This window comes from Balaenoptera acutorostrata, chromosome 9 (assembly GCF_949987535.1).
Source record: "Balaenoptera acutorostrata chromosome 9, mBalAcu1.1, whole genome shotgun sequence".
Classification (NCBI taxonomy): domain Eukaryota; kingdom Metazoa; phylum Chordata; class Mammalia; order Artiodactyla; family Balaenopteridae; genus Balaenoptera; species Balaenoptera acutorostrata.
Window position 1 is genome coordinate 51,267,058 of NC_080072.1, and position 19,149 is coordinate 51,286,206.

Consider the following 19,149-nt stretch of genomic DNA (forward strand, 5'->3'; position numbering starts at 1 on the left):
TTAAAACAAACTAAATGTATTTCACAGTTTTTAAAAAATTTTAAAAGAAAAAACAAAAATATTTCAGTTAAAGAAACTTGATTTCTTAAGCTAAATTAGAGTCTCCACAGAGAAACTGCAAAAGGACCAAGATAATTTGGCTGAAATTGGCATGGTCGTTATATACCATGGGTGTCATCATTTTCAAAGGCACTAAAGTCACATCACACTGCATTAGATCGGGAACAAAATCATTTTTGTAGACTAAGAACTGTTTCATGTCCACAGCTAGACTTGGAATTTTCCATAGAAGCTGGATAAAAGTAAGCCAGTTGTCCTAGAAAATTAAGTACTTCTACAGCCTCCATCAATACAAGAGCTAATCATTTGCTATACTCCAGCTATTTCCAATGCATTTAATTCCTTCTCCTAATGGGAAAGAACAGTACAAAGTAGGACTAGCCAGTTAGATTGCAGCACAGCAGAGCAGATATGAACACAGGCTTCTGAAGTCAGATGAGTGTGGGGTTTTTTGTTTGTTTGTTAATTTATTTTTTTTAATAAGTAGTATATAGAAATAAATTAACAAAGCAATGTACCATTAGAAAAATAATGGACTAAAAACTTTGTAATGTAAGCTACTTATCTGTCATTCAAAAGCAGGCAAGAGGTCAAGTGTCCAGGAAATGAACATATCACAATTTGGGGAGATCCAGAGTTTCTGTGAAGAGTGACATGATTTTCAGTGGGTCTCAATTGCTTTTGTGTGAATATTGATAACTTTCTAATTATGATTATAAGACCTAGTGATGTGATCTTCTACCCAGTTCTCTCTAGTCTCACCCACAGTTAGATTCCCACATAAATTCTGTCAATCATAAGGTAATTTTTAAGCATCCAGAATATATTCATTATCTTTTTTTGCGCCTCTGGGAATCCTCATGTTCTGTTTCCTCTTTCTAATTTTCAGATTAGAAAATTCTAACCTAATCTAAATCTTTTCTAAATTTCAGATTTTCTCCAGCCTGAATCACTACCGTTTATTCTTATGACATCCTTCAACATTTACCCCCAATGCCACATCAGTGAAGCCCTCACTGATTAGCTTAGACCTTGAAAAGAGTTAATATTTTATCTTAGAGGTCATAGAACCTTATACTTGTTTCTTTTATTGTAGCCTAAGTACTTTTTTTTTCTTACTCCTGTTGTAATCTAACCAGAACTCTCTTGAAATAAGGGACAATTCTATGAGACTTGTGTAGACATTTTTTGTTGTTGTTGCTCTTCAATTCACTCATTCAACAGCTACTTACTGAGAGAGTTCTAGGTGCAAGAATTATTTTAGATGCTAAGAGGCATAATAGTGAACAAAACCAACAAAACTCATTGCCCTTATGGATTTCACATTTCAGTTGTTGCAAATACGTACATACCAAGGCAAACCAGTGCTAACACAAATTGGGGAATTCTAAAATGAAGGTGCTAAGTCACCAAAAGATCGGAGTGCAGCTTGACCTGAAGAAATTTCTGGAAATAACAAACAACTATAAAAATGACTAAGATTCTCTGTTTTCCTTTGCTCATCTATCCTCTAAGAGTGTGATTTATGTTTTCTACAATCTCTCTCTCTAAAAACTGGATTTTTGCGTGCCCTATATATAACCACCTACATGATACAAAAATTTAATCTCTTTATTCCTCATTCTGGGAGAAAGTTCTCTGATTACACTAGCTCGGTCAACATTTGACTTATGGTTTATCAACTGTGACTGGGGCTGGTGGCATGACTAAATTGTATAAAATGGTACAAAATGGTTGCCACTACTATAATCTCATGAATGGGAGAAGATTTAAAAAAAGTGGTGAAACTTCAGAGCTCAGATCTCTTGGTTGACCTCAGAATGTCCTTATGGATGTAGGTTTTTGGGTATAAGTATTATGTCTATTCTGGCTCCCACTGAAAAAAAAAGAAGAAAGAAAAAAAGAGAAAAGGTATTTGATCTCCAGCCTCTCATATACAGATGTTCAGGTTGTGCACTATACAACCTCACAACATCTATTGTGTAGACATAGTAGATTTGTATATGTATTCAAACAATTTCTCAGCAGATGGCAATGGAAATTCTCATGCACTACTACTGAGGTTATAGATTGGTACAACCACTTTGGAAGACAGTTTGCCATTTTCTAGTAAAATCGAAGATATATATGCATACCCTTCTATCCCGGAAATCTCCTCAGGCACGTGGGCATCAAAATACATGTACAAGAATATTCATATTGGCATTATTCTTAATTGTGGAAAACCAGAAACAACATAAATGTCCCTCAGCAATAGAATATGTAAAATAGATTATGGTACATTTATACACTGGATGCTAGCAATAAAGTAAGCTACAGTCACATAAAAACATGAATGAATTTTGCAAACAAATATTAATTTTTCCTTATTTTTGTAAATCTTTTTAGAATACAATAGACTGTATAAAGCCAAAAATATACAAATGTATTGTGGGGTTTATAATTTATGCATAAATAAAGCCTATGTCAACAATAACACAAACAATGGAAGAGGGGAAACAGAAGAATCCTGTTGTAAGGATCTCATATTCTTTGTTGGAGTGGCATAATATTACTTAAAAGTAGATTATGGTAAGTTAAAGATGTGTACTACAAATCCTAAAGCAACCACTAAGAGACACAGCTTATAAGCCAACAAAGAAGATAAAATGAAATCATGAAAATAGTTAACCCAAAGAAGGCAGAAAAAGAGGAAAAGAGTTTTTCAGTCCCACTGCTCTCAAATTCCAGAGGACAAACAAATGCCTCTCTGGAAGAGCCAGCCCCTGTCCCTGTGAGTCCTGGCTGTTCACAGTACAACCCACACCAAAGTCATCTCCTTCCCAAGCTCCTAAGCTGCCTATTCTGGGGAAGTAGATGCCTCATGAATCTCAGCGTGTGCATACATGATCAGGCACTCAGGCACATGCATGCGCACACACACACCACACCTGAATCATGTCCTTGTCTCCACCACAGGGCTCTCACTGTCACCCAAGTGCCCTTTCCTGCCTTTGGGTGACCCCAAATTGCAGGAGCCCCTTCCCCTCAGCTGAGCCCCAGGTCATCCCCAGCTTCTGCCTGCTAGTGCCCCTGAAATGGAAGCTGCCCTGAACCCTGACTTGCTCTCTCTAATGGCTCATCTGTAAAGTAGGGAAACCCCTCAGCAGATGTGACTGCTCTGTGAGAAAAAACAAGAGCCATAGAAATTAAAATGTTAGTATACTGTCATCTCCACCCAGCCTCTATCCCTGGGGTTCTCCCTAAGTTCTTCTGGATTTCTCATTGTTTCCTCCTTTGAGTCCCTGGAAATGCCTCCCCACTGGGTATCGCATCCTCCACTGGGAATCCCCTGGAGCCACAGGTCTACTTATCCATCCCTCCTCTCAGCCTCATAGAGCAGTGCCTTGGAGCTGGGCACTGACCTCAGGCCTTACCTTTTCAGAGGTGAAACCAAAGCCACAGAAGGCTACGATCCAGCGGGAGTCCTCTACAGGCTACCACGGTGAGGTTGGGGATGAAAAGACAAGAGATTTATGGGGGATTTGAGGTGGGTAAACATGAGATTGGAATTGAACTCCACATTTACCATTGACAAACCTACATTCACATCCCAGCTATCATTTAACATTTATGACACTTTAATTAGTTATCTTCTTTAAGCCTCAGTATTTTCATCTGTAAACTGGGTTAATAAATAGTATTCGTCTCTTAGGGTTCCTGTGAATATTAGAGATACTCTATGGAAAAACCTTTGGAACCATGCCTGGCATGTAGTAAGTACTCAATAAATGCTAACTTGTAGTACTGTTGCTGAGACTAAGACTGCTTGGAGCCTCTCCGATGCTGCCTTGTGTGTGGGGTGTGAGGGAGAAAACGGTGGTGTAGACAGAAGAGTCCAAGAAGACCTAGATTTGAGGCCAGGCTCTTCTTGCTAGGTGAGACTAAACAAGTCACTTAGACTCTCCTAGCCTTGATGGGGTTAGTTTTTCATTCATTCATTCATTCATTCAACTTCAAAGAGCTACTCTAAGTTAGCTGCAAATGAAAATGTTTATTAAAATCCCTTGGTGCATTCATGTATTCCTTCAACACAACACTTACTGAGCACGTACGTACTCTGCAGTGGGCTCTGTGCCGGGCACTGGGACAGAGATGAGTAAGACATGGTCTCCCCACCAGCAACACTTTCAGTCCAGCGGGGAGCTAGATCAGCAAGCCAGCAATTATGGCATGATAAAGACATGTCCAGGGCCTTGGCTTTAATGGTGAGGAGAAAGACTGGAAGCTTGAGGACTGAATGAAGTGAAGGATGAGTTTATTTTCACCAATGACAGACTAGAACTCCATATGCTGAGGGTAAGAGGGGAGAAGTGGAAGATATCCTGAGGACAAAAGAGAGGAAAGACATCTCTTTCACTGGGACTAGAAGGAAGAGAGAAAGATGAGCACAGTAGCCAGTTTGTGGGGATGGGGAAGTTAAAGGAGCTCTTGTCTGTGGTGCTGACATTTACAGGGGAGGAGCTGTGTCTCTTTCTGCAGAGAGCACATGACGTCTGGCCTCTTCATCTCAGCCCTCCTATCTGTCCCCCTCCTCTGCTACTCAGAACATTAAGCCTTGCAGGGTGATTTAGTTGTGTTGGTCTTTCGCCTCTACTAGTCTGTAAATTCTTTACCTTGAAGGCTCCAGAGCAGCAGAACCTCTCTTTCTCTGGTTTCCAGAATCCCATTTGCTCCTGGTTCTCATTCCACCCCTCTTCCCTCTTTTTCTGTCTCCTTCACTGACACCTGTTATGTTACTCTGTCGGCCCCTTAAGATTCTATCCATGCCCTCAATAACATTATAATCCCCATCTCCAGCTTTTATCCTTCATCTGAGCACTCCACCCTTATTTCCAGTTGTTGACTGGACATCTCTTCATTTGTGAGTTTTCACGACATACAAATGGGTTTATTAAGTGTACCTGCCAGCACTCCAAAACTGTTCCTCCTTCCTCAGGTTTTAGCAGTCATCATAGCTGAAAAACAAAAGCAAAAAAAAACCTTGAAGTTATTGTTGATTCCTCTGTCTCTCTCCACTTCCAGTTAGTTCTTAAGTCTGATTGATCTGTCTCTAGAAACATCTATTCATCTCTCTTGAGACCTTCCTTAGCCAGTAAACTGATCTCCTCATCTTTTACAGTCCTTTTCATTCCTTCTGCCCTGCCTTGAGGAGCTTATTATTCTACATTTCCTTTACTGACTGCTTTGGAGCCCAGTGTCAAAGAAGCTCCTTTAGGAGTTTACCTAAGTAACCCTAAGATACGAAACAGGAGAGCAAATTACAGTTCACGTGACGGAGACAGACCAACCTTGCCCAAGTTAAGAGGTTCGTGGGCAGCCCATGCCAGCTTTTTCTCCCCCTTAAGGATGACCACCCTGTGGTATTTGGGAAGGAGTGGGGGTCCCTAAATGTCTTCTTGGCCACTGCTCCTCCGTGTTGCATTTTCCTCCACGCCCCTTTATTCTATCACAGATCACCTCTCACCTCACTCACTCTCAGCTCCTCAATTCCACTCCCCCACCCCCGGAAAGTCTTCAACAGACCTCCCCTAAGAGTTCTTACCACCTCCCCGCAAGTGCTGTCTGGTCTTTGCCCAATCACAACGAAAGTACATTTCCCAAAATCTGAGTTATTCTGACTAAAATAATGCTCTAAGAGTTCCAGAAACACATTCCAGGGTGGTCTTTGGAATTCCAAATCCACTTCCTTTTGAGGTCTCTCTGTGAACTTAGAGATGTTCCTCTTTACTCTTCTGAGTATTCAGAGGGTGGCTATAGTAACACCAATATAGACATTGATTTTCAGAGACAATACATTTAAACCTATAAGAAGGAAGAATATTTCTTCCTAGTTGCTCCACAATTCATAAGGTTTCTCTAACCTTCAATGTAATTAGTAGTAATAGTAAAATGATCAACTGCCTCATTTGCCTGAAAGGTTTCCTGGGACACCAGATGTTCAGGTCTAACACCAGGTAAGTCTCAGGCAAGCCAGGACTAGTTGGCCATCCTGAAGTTAAGAGCATGCACTCTGGAGTCTGTCTGGGTTCAAATCCAGCTCCGCCATTTACCAGCTGTATGATCTTGAACTAGACTTAATCTCTCTGTGCCTCACTTTCTTCCTCAGTAAAATTAAGAAGATTTTAAAAAGTTAATACATGAAAGCATTTAGAACACTGCCTGACATATGGTAAATGTCCAATAGGCATCAGCTACTTTTATGCATATCAGTGTTAATTCCTCTAATCACCACACCTACCACCACCAAATGGTGCTCCCTAAGAATCTGGATAAGATGTGAGTCCAGTACTGAATCACACATCTTTAATCTTAATATCTGCTCTCTTAATTATACAAAAACCTGGCCAAAGCTTTGAAATTACTGCTCTCAGAGCCCAGTTAACTGTTCAGCTTCTTACCATCTTCTCCCTGTTCCTCATTCACCTTACCCGACAAGCAATGCTCGAGCACTTCCTGTGTGTTTATGGTGGCTCTGTGCTTGTTGCTTCAGAGAACACAATAGAAGTATGCTGTTACCCCTGTTCTCCTGGAACTCACATTCTGAAAGCAATGCAAGCATCATCCATGACACTGATGACAAGGCCAGGCAGGAGGCCCCACATCCAGTCTAGAGGGTCTTAGGAAGGGAGAAGTCTCTGTGGCCCATTGTTTGTGTCCAGGAAGACCAGAAGTACTCCTCAGCAACTTTCCTCTGCCCTTGCCACACAGTGTACCCGAGGCACAAAAGTGAGGCCATCATTCCTGACTTGTTCCTCTCTCCTGATAAGCCCCACTTGGTTCTTCCCAGGCTTCTTGGACCAAAGATTCCTCATATACTCTTTTTTCCTCCTAATCAAGGATCTTCTTCATCCTTTCTATTGCCTCTGGCCCATCACTCTTTTTTCTCTCCTATACCACACCTACTTTCCTCCTAATCTTTTACTCAGCAATCAAATACCTGGAGTATCACAGATAAACAGCATCTTGTAAGTTTACATTTCACATACAAAAGCCAAGAGCTCCCTAAGGACAAGGAATGTCTTGTTCATCTCTGTAGCTCCCATTACACCTGACATAGTACATGTCTGTGCCCCAAAAGAGTAGACATGCATACACGAAGAGGTGGATCTTCATCACAAACCCCTTCATCACAAACCCCTTCATCACAAAATAAAAATAGGTTTTCTTCCATTGACCATTTTGTTCTAACAGTCTCTGATCCCCACTCCTGGGGCCAGCTCAGGGCCAAAGCCAATGGGTAAGGATGGAAATAGCAGCACCTTCAACATCTCCTACACCAACTTCTTCCTGGGGGGCTTTCCTGGATTGCGAGAGTGGAGGCGCCTCCTGGTCCTGCCTCTTACTTTTCCCTATGTGACCATCGTCTCTGCCAATGCCCTCATCGTCCACACGGTGACAGCCCAGCAGAGCCTGCATCAGCCCATGTACATGCTCATTGCCCTGCTCCTGGCTGTCAACCTTTGTGCTGCTACAGCAGTGATACCCAAAATGCTGGAGGGCTTTGAGCATTATGTTAACCCCATATCACTGCATGGCTGCCTGGCCCAGATGTTCTTCATCTACTTCACTCTCCTTCTGGACTACAACCTCCTGCTGGCCATGGCCCTAGACTGCTTGGTGGCCATCTGCCACCCACACTGCTATAGCGACCTGATGACCTCCCATCTGCTAGGCGTGCTGGCCTTTTTTGCCCTGACACGGAGCCTGGGAGTGGCACTACCCTTGGTAGTGCTAACCTCACAAGCTTGATTCTGCCAGACAGCAGTGATCTGACACTTTCCCTGTGAGTACATAGCACTGCTGAGCATAGCTTGTGGAGACTTGACCTTCAACAACCGGTTGGGGCTGGCCATGCGGTTGGTCACTGTGACCTTTGATCTAGCCCTGCTGGGGACCTCCTACACCCGCATCATCTATGCTGCCTTCTGGATATCTCCTGGGGGAGCCCGAACCAAGGCCTTGCACACGTGTGGCTCCCACCTATTGGTCATCCTCACCATCTACCTCTCTAGTCTCTCCACTTCCATCGTTTTCTGAGTAGCCAAGACTGTGTCTCAGGATGTCCAGAACCTGCTCAGTGCCATCTATCTGCTGCTCCCAGGAGCCTTGAATCCTGTCATTTAGGGGGTGAGGATCAGAGAGATCAGGCAACGTGTAGAAAAGATGCTCTGTGGAAAGGAATTAGCCCAGGAGGTTAGGGAGAAGCCAGAGAGGCTGCAAAATATGAGAGTGAAGGAGAAACTGCCAGGGTGAGAGAACTTCATCAACTTGGGAAATTGGGGCTGTGACCTCTGGCAACAAGAGATAAGCAGGCAGTACTGAGGGACAGGCTGGAATTTTCTGAGATTATGGACTCAACAGCAGGTTCATTGTTGGTAAACTATTCCTTTTTGAATTCTTAGAATGCTGTTTTCACTCCAATAATAAAATTGCTTTTCCCTATTTATCCTTGTTAGTTTAGTTTCTCTGTCCTCTTCTCCCTGACTCCTGAGAAAGCCCCCAATTAATATCTGGATATATGGAGCTCCACTGGAAGTTGTGTAGAGCAAGTTGCACAGACCACGACTTGCCCTGAACACCCAGTCTGAAACAAATAAACAGGCCAGGCTCTTCTCTGGTGCCCAGTCTCTCCCAGATACAGAGTAAGACTTGACATGAAGCCCAGTCTCACCGAATATACAGGTCAGTCTTGATGCCACCAGTCTAATGCAAGCACACGTTAGCTTCTAGAGTCCAATCAGTTCCAAACACAGGTGAGGCTCTGCCTGATATTCCCAGTCTGATATCCCCAGGCACACAGATCAGGCCTACCCCAGGGGTCCAGTCTAGCCCAAACAGGTCAAGTCCAGCCAGGGAGCCCTCCAGTCTGACAGACACCCAAGCCAGGTCTTCTCCTTGGGACCCAAATTCATCCAAAGACCAGACTAGGCCCTTATCTGTACTTGAGCTTGACCCAAACCCATAGGTCATGCCACTCTTTCCCATGGTAGCCAGTGTGATTTATCTAAGTCACCCCTACTTGAAAGACCTCCATAGCTGTCATCTATAGAATGGAGTATCTATCCTTCAGGGATGTCCCAGAAAGAGGCTATGGTGTCCCATACTGTGCAGGACCATCTGTAAACCACCCAAGTTTTCTCTTCCTCTATCACTTGATCATATGGAATGTCCCATGAGGCCATGGGTGCAGGCTGGGAGAGAGGTGTAGCAGGAGTGAGAACCATGGGCATTTGGGCCAATTCTTCAGTAGATTAGTTGTGCTTTCAGGGCCTGCTTGAGCCCAGTCTTGTATATACCACTTCCATTTGATGATGGAATGCTACTATGCATGCCCAACTTTAGGCTTAGGGGGTCAGACAACACCCAGTTCATGACAGGCAGCTCAGGTTGCATGGTAACTTGGTGGTCTTTGGTTAGGCAGTCTCCAAGGCCCAGTAGCAGCCAAAAGCTGTCTCTCACAAGGTAAGTATTTATCAAGAGAGGATGGCAGGGCCTGCCAAAGGCTTCCAACAGCATCCCTATCTGCCACTGATACTTGAGCAGCTTGCATGGCAGACTGGACCTGTTGCAGAGCCAGGTTTGTTCTTTGTCCTGGGCCCCACTCAAAACTAGTAGCTTTTAGGGTCACATGGTAAATGGGCCAGAGTAGCACATCCAAGTGAGGAATATGTTGCCATGTCGCCTCCAAAATCCAAAGAGGCCCACTAGGCCTTATGCCCCTCTTTTGGTTGTAAGAGGAGCCAGATAGAAGAATTTATCCCTCATCATAGAAGGAATAGCCCAACATGCCTTATACCATTGGACCCCAAGAAATTTCACTGAGGTAGAAGGTCCCTGAATTTTTGTCCGATTTATTTCTCATTCTCTGACACACAAACGTCTTACCAGTAAGTCTAGAGTAGCTGCCACTTCCTGCTAGGTCCAATCCGCATCTCAACGTAATGGAGCACTGTGATGTACTGTGGAAAGGAAAAGTGATCAAGATGAACTAAATTATGACACTGGGCTAGAGAGCTGATAACTGATACACCCCTGAGGCAGAACATATACATGGTCACCCAGACCCTTGCCTCTTTGTTTGATTAGGAGTATCCAGTGATGGTATTCTGCATCTCTCTATTGCCACATCACCCCCATGGACTATCAGAGCTCTCTTTACTACTGAAAAGTCATGCTTAAATCTCATCAAATTAGAGAACCAACTCAGAAAACTCATCCTTAGGATTCCATTCCTCTAGAACCATTTCCAGTATCAGAACCTATATTAGTCAGTGTTCTCGTTCTCCAGAGAAACAGAACCAATAAGGTGTGTATACACACACACACACACATAAACACACAATCTTATCTATATATTCAGTTGACCCTTGAACAATGCAGGGATTAGTTGCAGGACACACAGAGGATACAAAAATCCACGGATGCTCAAGTTCCATACAGTGTCTATATCCACGGGTCCACATCCACAGATTCAACCAACCACAGACTGTGTAGTACTGTAGTACTTATTGAAAAATTCCAAGTGTAAGTGGACCCGTGCAGTTCAAACTCATGTTGTTCAAGGGTCAACCGTATACATCTCTCTCTCTCTCTCTCTCTCTCTATATATATATATATACACACACACACATATATATAAAGTAATGCGGGGGACTTCCCTGGTGGTACAGTGGTTAAGAATCCGCCTGCCAATGCAGGGGACACAGGTCCAAGCCCTGGTCCGGGAAGATCCCACATGCCGTGGAGCAACTAAGCCCGTGTGCTACAGCTACCCAGCCTGCACTCTACAGCCCGCGAACCACAACTACTGAGCCTGCATGCTGCAACTACTAAAGCCCACGCACCTAGAGCCCATGCTCCGCAACAAGCGAAGCCACAGCAATGAGAAGCCCGTTCACTGCAATGAAGAGTAGCCCCCGCTCACCACAACTAGAGAAAGCCCGTGCGCAGCAATGAAGACCCAATGCAGCCATCAATAAATAAATAAAGATAGATAGATAGATAGATAGATAGATAGATAGATAGATAGATAGATAAATAAATAAATAAAGTAATGGGCTCACAATTGTGGAACTGGCAAATCCAAAACTGGCAGAGTAGGCTTCCCGGATGGAAACCCACAGAACAGCTGATACTGCAGCTCACGTCCAATGGCAGTCTGTAGGCAGAAGTCCTTCTTTCTCAGAGGACCTCAGCATTTTTCCTCTTAAGGACTTCAACTGATTGGATGAGGTCACCCGCATTATGGAGGATAATCTGATTTACTCAAAGTATATGAATTTAAATGCTAATTTCATCTAAAAAAATACCTTCACAGCTCTATCCAGTGTTTGATCAAATATCTGGATACTATGGTCTAGCCAGTTGACACATAAAATTAACCATCACATTGCCTAGGCTTAGAGCAAGCCTAACCAAGTATGGGAGTGTCCTAGCACAGAGCCAATCTGCAAAGACCAAGGAAAGCTGTCAAAACATTAACTGAACATACTCTGCAGAAGAGACTTCACTGCAAAAACAGTTTAGTCTCAGAATATTTCAACAACAAAAAAATCACAGGCATTATAAAGAAACAGGAAAACAGACCATTCAAAGGAAAAAGATAAACTGACAGAAACCACCCCTGAGCAAGCTCAGCCGTCAGACTTTCTAGACAGACATTAAAACAATTGTCTTAAATATGATTGAAGAGCTAAAGGAAAACAAGTAAAGGAAATCAGGAAAACAATGTATTAACAAAATCAGACTATCAACAAAGATGTAGAAACAATTAAAAGGAACCAAACAGAAAGTCTAGAGCTGGAAAGAGCGATAACTGAAATGAAAATTTCACTAGAGGGGCTCGACAGCAAAGCTGAGCAAGAAGAAGAAAGAATAAATGAACTTGAAGATAAGGCAATTGAAACTACTGAGTCTAAGGAGCAGAAATAGGATGAAGAAAAGTGAACTAAGCCTAAGGGACCTGTTGTGACATTGATAAGTGGACCAATAGATGCAACATTGGACCTCCAGAAGGAAAAGAGGGAAAGGGCCAAAAGGGATTACCTGGGCTTCTCTGGTGGCACAGTGGTTAAGAATCCGCCTGCCAATGCAGGGGACACGGGTTCGAGCCCTGGTCCGGGAAGATCCCACATGCCACGGAGCAACTAAGCCCGTGCACCACAACTACTCAGCCTGTACTCTAGACCCCACAAGCCACAACTACTGAAGCCCACGTGCCTAGAGCCTGTGCTCCACAACAAGAGAGGCCAACACAATGAGAAGCCTGCGCAGCATAAGGAAGAGTTGCCCCTGCTCGCTGCAACTAGAGAAAGCCCGCACTCAGCAACGAAGACCTGACAGCCAAAAATTAATTAATTAATTAATGAAATTTTTTTAAAAAAGGGATTACCTGAAGAAATAATGGCTGAAAACTTCCCAAATTTAACAAAAGATGTGAATATATCAATCCAAGCAGCTCAACAAACCCCAATTAGGATAAATTCAGAGACCCACACCAAGATACATTATAATCAAACTGTCAAAAGCCATTAGGATGGTTATTATCAAAAATACAAAATATTAACAAGTATTGGCAAAGATGTGGAGTAACTGGAACTCTCGTGTACTGTTGGTAGAAATGTAAAATGGTGCACTTGCTGTAGAAGACAGTTCGGTAATTCCTCAAAAAGTTAAATACAAGATTACCATCTAGTCCAATAATTCCACTTCTAGGTACACACCCAAAAGAACGGAAAGCAGGAATTCAAACAGATACTTGTGCATCAATGTTCACAGCAGCATTATTCACAATAGCCAAAAGGTGGAAATAACCCAAATGTCTATATATATATCTATATATATGTATACATAGATATATATATATATATATATACACACACATATAAAGAGATATTACTCAGCCTTAAAAAAGGAATGAAATTCTGACACATGATACATAAATAAACCTTGAAAACATTATGCTAAGTGAAATAAGCCAGACAGAAAAGGACACATATTGTATGATCCCTTTTATTTGAGATACCTAGAATAAGCAAATTCAGAGTCAGAAAGTAGAACAGAGGTTACCAGGGAATAACGGGAGAAGGGAATGGGGAATTATTGTTTTATATATAGACTTTCTGTTTGGGATGATGAAAAAGTTCTGAAAATAGAGAGTGTTGATGGTTGTACATTGTACATGTACTTAATGCCACTAAATTGTATGCTTTAAAATGGGTAAAATGGTAACATTTATGTTATGTATATTTTACCACAATTTTTTTAAAAAGAGGAAAAAGACATACATTAAAATCAGAATTCTATATGGTGTCTAAGTAATTTGTCTTAAAATTTCTTCCCTGAACTCTCAAATAACAAAAAATGCTTTTTCAAATTTGACCTTTGTATGAAAATGAATGACAAAATTAGTCTCACACAATCATTTAGAAATGTTTATCTTTATTTCAGAATGACCTATTAGGACCTTATCCAGATAAAGGTCCTGTCAGCACTTCTCACGTGTTATGACTCAGTTTTGCTTCTATGGACACACCAGTCAAAGTCTCCTTACCAACACTGAAGTCACCAGAAAAGGGGTGCCAGATGGGTGATGAAACCCTACTTAATCACTCCCTATTTACGAGATGACTTCTTTTGCATTCCTAAAACATCTACTTTGATTCCCAATATATCAATTTTAAAAAATCATTACTTTCACACTTATATAGAAACAGTACTTTAAATCAATTGATCCTTTTGCTACAATAAGGTCCAGCAAAGCCTTATCACTTCAAACAAACCTACTACACCTATCTATGCTCAAGAAGTAGTTTGGCTAATAAAGAACGGTTGGCCTCTTTTAAGCCTTTCCTCAGGATCCACACATCAGACATTCATCTCTATTTTCCAAAGAGCACACCATGGCTGCTGTGTTCCTCTCCTTCTCTTCTTCTTTTGATACCTTTTCCTTATCTTTCAGCTTTTCTTTATTTAGAGTGAACTGGATCGGATTAGCTGCTGGTCTTGTCCTTAAATAATACATCCCAGTCTTCAAACCCTAAAAGGGAAGTAAATACAACTAATTAGGAGAAGCTGTGAGAACACTAGACATTCAAGACCAATGTTTAAAATACATTTCCACAAACCAGGTCAAATTGCTTTCTAAACTTAGAATTATATCTCCTCTAGGAAGCCCTCTCAAAAATGCTTAAAGAAAGAGATGGTCAGACAGTATGCTCTGTCCTTTTCACCCCTAAAACAAGCTTACCTCTTTGAAAATGTCAAAAATTTTTGTTCTCTAGTCTTTTTGTTTGTTTGTTTTTATGTGTATGACTTCCAAGTGTGCCTAAGAAAACATGTCTGCCTTAGATTATAACTATTTAGAGGTCTAGACTGTATCTCTGTATAAGAACAGATTATGACTACTTCAAGGATAAGAATCACCATCCTCTATTCAGTATCCCCAGTCCTGGAACACAGTATAAGTTCAATAAAAGTTTGTTAAATAAAAACATAAATTCATAATTCTACATAAACACCTAGAATATTGCTAGGGAATAAGAATACATTATAGACTCACAGGCCTTTACAGTTGGCAATGACTAGCTAAGTGACTGGCTTTTATCCTGTAGATAGATAAAGTGGGGAAACAATGGATATTTTTGAATAGTGGGTTGACATGTGTAAAGTTTTATTTTAGGAGTGGTAGCAGTACACAAGATGGCCTAGAGTAGAGATACCAGAAGAAAAGAGATCAGTTAAGAATAATAGCAGTGGAACAGAAAGTAAGACATTCAAGAAATAGTACAAAGGAACAACTGACACCACATGGTGAATGACTGCATGGAGAGTAAAGGAAGGATCATAGGTATCTCCAAGGTTTCAAGCTTAGAATAAAATAATACTACAAGAAATAAGAAAATCCAAAGTGAGAGCTTAATCTGGTATAAAACCCATCGGTTGGTTCTAACATACTGGACTTAAAGTGAAAGAACTTCCAGGTGGCATTACTTAATATGTAGCTAGAATATAAAACTCGGTTCCAATTCTAAAATATCCCAAGTTGGTTGACTTCCTCCACTAACCTGTTTCCAGCCGTAGAAGTGCATACTAGTGAGTTTGCCATAGTTAGGCTCAGCAATATGTATGTTCAAAGACTGGCTTTGATCAATGAAAGCTCCTCTCTCAGCTGCCATCTTGAGTACGGTTTTCTGAGAGATTTCCCACACAGTCTTATAAAGTTGCTTCAGGTCATCAGGAATTTCTGGTATGCTCTGAAGAAGGGAAATCAAATGTTTATTGCACTCTGGTTGAAGAAAGCAGTATGATTAACAGAATGGTGACCCCCAGGGTCTGGCCTTGGTTCTACTTCCAGCCAGATCTGACCCTACCAGTCCATTTAATACAGTATGATCCTTATTAAGTTTCCTAAGACTACTCACTTCTGGCTTACGAAGTCAAACAAAACCCCATCTAAACAACAAAATATCAATCTGGTGATAGTTATTTAAGATTCATCTTTAATTGGTTAATGGCCAAAACATTCACTGAAAAGTCAGAGCTAAGCAACAATAAATGACCCTTGAGTTTTGCAGAAAATACAAAAACTCAGGGCTGTAATTCACAGGGACATGACCCAAGGAAGCAATGAGGCAAAACCCTTTAAATAAGCTAGGACTCCACAAACTCCATTTGGAGTCAACAGAAATAAGGCTTTCCTATTTCTTAGGTCTAGGGTTAGCTTGCATCAAAACACAGACTGGCTAATGCTACAGTTTCCATCAGCAAATATAGAAATGTTACAAGAATCTTTATCTGTGTTGCCAAGCAGACAAATATTTAGCCAGAGACCTCTATCTACAAATAAATAAATGCTTCTTGATTCTCAGTTGCAAATATTTCACTGTTAAACACTATTTCTGGCTCTGTCTTTTGGACTATCAGTCTTCAATTCTCCATCATACTTTTTAATTAAGTTTGACTCTAATTTCAGGCTTTATATCACTGGTCCCCAAACTCTGACTCACTTGGCAATTATCTAGGGAGTCTTTAAAAAATACTGATGCCTGGCTCTCACTCCCAGACATTTAATTGGTATGGGGTACAACCTAAGCTTCAGGATTTTAAAAGCTCTTCAATGTGTTCTAATGTGCAGAGAAGTTGGGAACCACTACTTTATATTGCTGCACAAAAAACAGGGTAAGGCCTAGCTATGTGGAGATGTATTTAATCCTAGCACAGCAATGCAGAGTTGAACAGAGCTACAAAAGCCTATATGACCACAGTGAATAGCCATTCTTTCTCTACATTGCCTGGGATAAGTGAGAAGTTACCAGTGTAACTACCAACTTAGCAACTCCTGAAGAGAACACTTTTTTTTTTCATTCTGTACCTGGATAGAGCCATTGCATGCAATAATCTGATTTTTCATCTCTTCATTCCACAAGCCCCGCTCAGTAAGATCTTTCAGTAAGTGAGGATTTACAATCTGAAACGGAAAGGAGAAAGATGTGAAGGAATAAACAACAATGACAGGGCCTAAACAGGATCACAGACTAGGAGCTTAAAGTAAATAAGATCACTGAAGAACACTAGATTGCTTGGTAAATTCTATTTTTTATAAAACTGAGAGACCTATCCCACCACATGAAAGCTATATTCCTCTAAAATCTTGATATCTGTTATTCAAAACATAACATATGGTATTTGCAAAAGTGAAAAGAGCTAATGCTGCCTAAGCTGGGTATGTAGAATGATTCTTTTTTCTTTTTAAGTAAGGACACAATAAATACTTAAGAAAATTAGAAACATACCCACCCCAAACCTTACAGAAATTTATTTCAGAGTATCTGCAAATTCACAAATAAGTATCTTTTAAATTAGTGGTTCTCAACCTGCACATGAGAATTACCTGGGAACCTTAAAAAAAACACTGGTCCTGCCCATCAGAAATTCTAATTTGTAACCAAGGCTGAGAACCACCATCTTAAAGGATACTTCTATACACCTTGAGTATCATCAACTTAAGCATATGCGGTTATAGTATATGTCACTATGATTACAAAATGGTTAAACATAATGTGAACTCTAATATCAAGTTGCTTTCATACTCAACCCTCAATCCTTCATTCTTTTGACAGATATTTATTAAATGTCTATTATATGCTGAAATAACATAAACAATATTAGAGATGATAACTCACTTTATCAAAACTTTGCACCGACACTAAAATAAAGAGGCATACTAAATATGAGTAGAATTTACTCCCAGTATCAGGCTTTTAAAAGATTTTCCTGTAAGTCTGATTGTGATCTTCTCACCTGAAATTCTCCTGACAAGACTCTGCGAGTGTAGATGTTACTGGTATAAGGTTCAATTGACTCATTATTTCCCAATATCTGAGCAGTTGAAGCAGTAGGCATCGGGGCAATGAGTAAACTGTTTCTTATACCATACCTAAAGAAAAGGAGATTATTAGGTGCTGGTCCTGAAGCTACAATCTGTCAGGAAGACAGCTACTTTAAGTCATTGTAGTAAATGCAGTTGCTGCGAGTAATACCATACATCCATTAGACTCACATGTTGACTTCTGCATTTAACCCTTACAGGGATGCAACTCCACAGTATGGGTGGTATAACTTGGCCCTCTCCTAAAAGCCTGATTCCTAAACAGAATTAGCACCATTTTTACTGCTGGTAATCCTTATCGTGCCATGACTTATGCCAGTTAGGAATCACAGCACTTGGTACACTATCTTGCCCAAGGAAACACTCACATGGTTATTGGAGAGTCCCCACCTGTATCAGGGTACACTCATTCAACCCTTACTCTTTTCTAAGTGCCTATGTGATCACTGTGCTAGGCCCTTTAAGGAAACATAATGATGTGAAAGTGGTCAGAACCAGACCTCTATCACCACAATGCTCCATTATCCCGAATAGGATAATGAATAGAGAAAATTATGCTCCAAGTATATTCCTGACTTCCTCTATCACCTCTTTAATTAAATTTCCTAGAAGAATGCTAACATCTTTTGACTCTATTCAGTGCCAAAGAGAGTGCTTAAAAATATAGTATCTGAACTCTGAGAAATCTTCAAACTGTCCTAAGCACATCCTTCAAAGCTCAACCTAAGAGATACCTACTCTAGAACATCTTTCCTGACCAGGCAGACAACACTAAATACAACTATCAAATACAAATATTTGCATTGCAAATATTTTCTGTGACCTGTACCTTTACGTATATTTTATTTGTATTACATGTCTTACCTTACTTAGTTTTAAGTTTCTCAAGCACAAAGAGTCCATCTTTCCTACATTCCATACCTCTGGATTCATACAGCACTTAGCATAGAGCCTCACATCCTAATGGAGTCTGTACAACTGGACTTTCAACCTCTCTATGTCACTTTCTAGTTGTGAGGCATCAAGCAAATCACCAACTATCTCCATGTCTTTACTCCCTCAGTAGAGTGGACAGTGGTTTCCTGTCCAGAGACAGGAAAATGCTTTGAAAAGTCATATATATATGATATATCCAAGCTATGGAATTGTCTGTAATCACTAAAAACATTAGGTAAATCTGCATGTACTAAAAGAGAAACATCTCCAAAATAAATCACTAAATAAAGTCTCAGAACATGTCAAGTTTGATCTCATTTATATAATAAAACTGTGTGTGCGTATCTGCAAATGTACTGCAAAAGGTCTAGAAAAATATACACCATTCACAATGGTTATCGCTGAGAAAAGGAGTAAGTTGGTTTTTTTGTTTGTTTTGTGGGACAAAATGGTTGGCAGAAGAGGTATAAAGAAGGGCTTTTACTTTCTATTTTATTTCCATATTTGAACTTTATTAACAATGAATGTGTATTCATGTATTAATTTTGAAATTTAAAAAGTTATACATAAAAAATATTTAAACTACATTATTTTGAGAAAAAACAAAATAATAAATAGAGTACAGGTCCATTTTTGTAAAAATTGAATTTGCATGTAAATATACACATATACACACATTCAGAAGAAAGTCTGAGGATGACAGACAAAAAGATACAAACAGG

The 19,149-nt window shown here is 40.6% G+C and overlaps 1 protein-coding gene and 1 pseudogene across 3 annotated transcripts in view; one reads left to right on the forward strand and one right to left on the reverse strand.

The window, feature by feature from the left end:
- The first annotated feature begins 7,335 nt into the window (after nt 1-7,335).
- On the forward strand, nt 7,336-8,355 carry LOC103019915 (olfactory receptor 52L1-like; annotated as a pseudogene).
- Nucleotides 8,356-13,097: 4,742 nt separating this feature from the next.
- RRM1 (ribonucleotide reductase catalytic subunit M1) overlaps nt 13,098-19,149 on the reverse strand; it is a 42,402-nt gene continuing 36,350 nt past the window's right edge. For all 3 annotated transcript variants that reach the window (XM_057552931.1, XM_057552929.1, XM_057552930.1), the window contains 4 exons: nt 17,404-17,539; nt 16,475-16,570; nt 15,168-15,356; nt 13,098-14,140 (listed from right to left, as the gene is read on the reverse strand). In XM_057552931.1, coding sequence (XP_057408914.1) covers nt 13,955-14,140; nt 15,168-15,356; nt 16,475-16,570; nt 17,404-17,539 — 607 coding nt within the window. In that variant the 3' untranslated portion in view covers nt 13,098-13,954. The remainder of the gene's footprint in view (nt 14,141-15,167; nt 15,357-16,474; nt 16,571-17,403; nt 17,540-19,149) is intronic.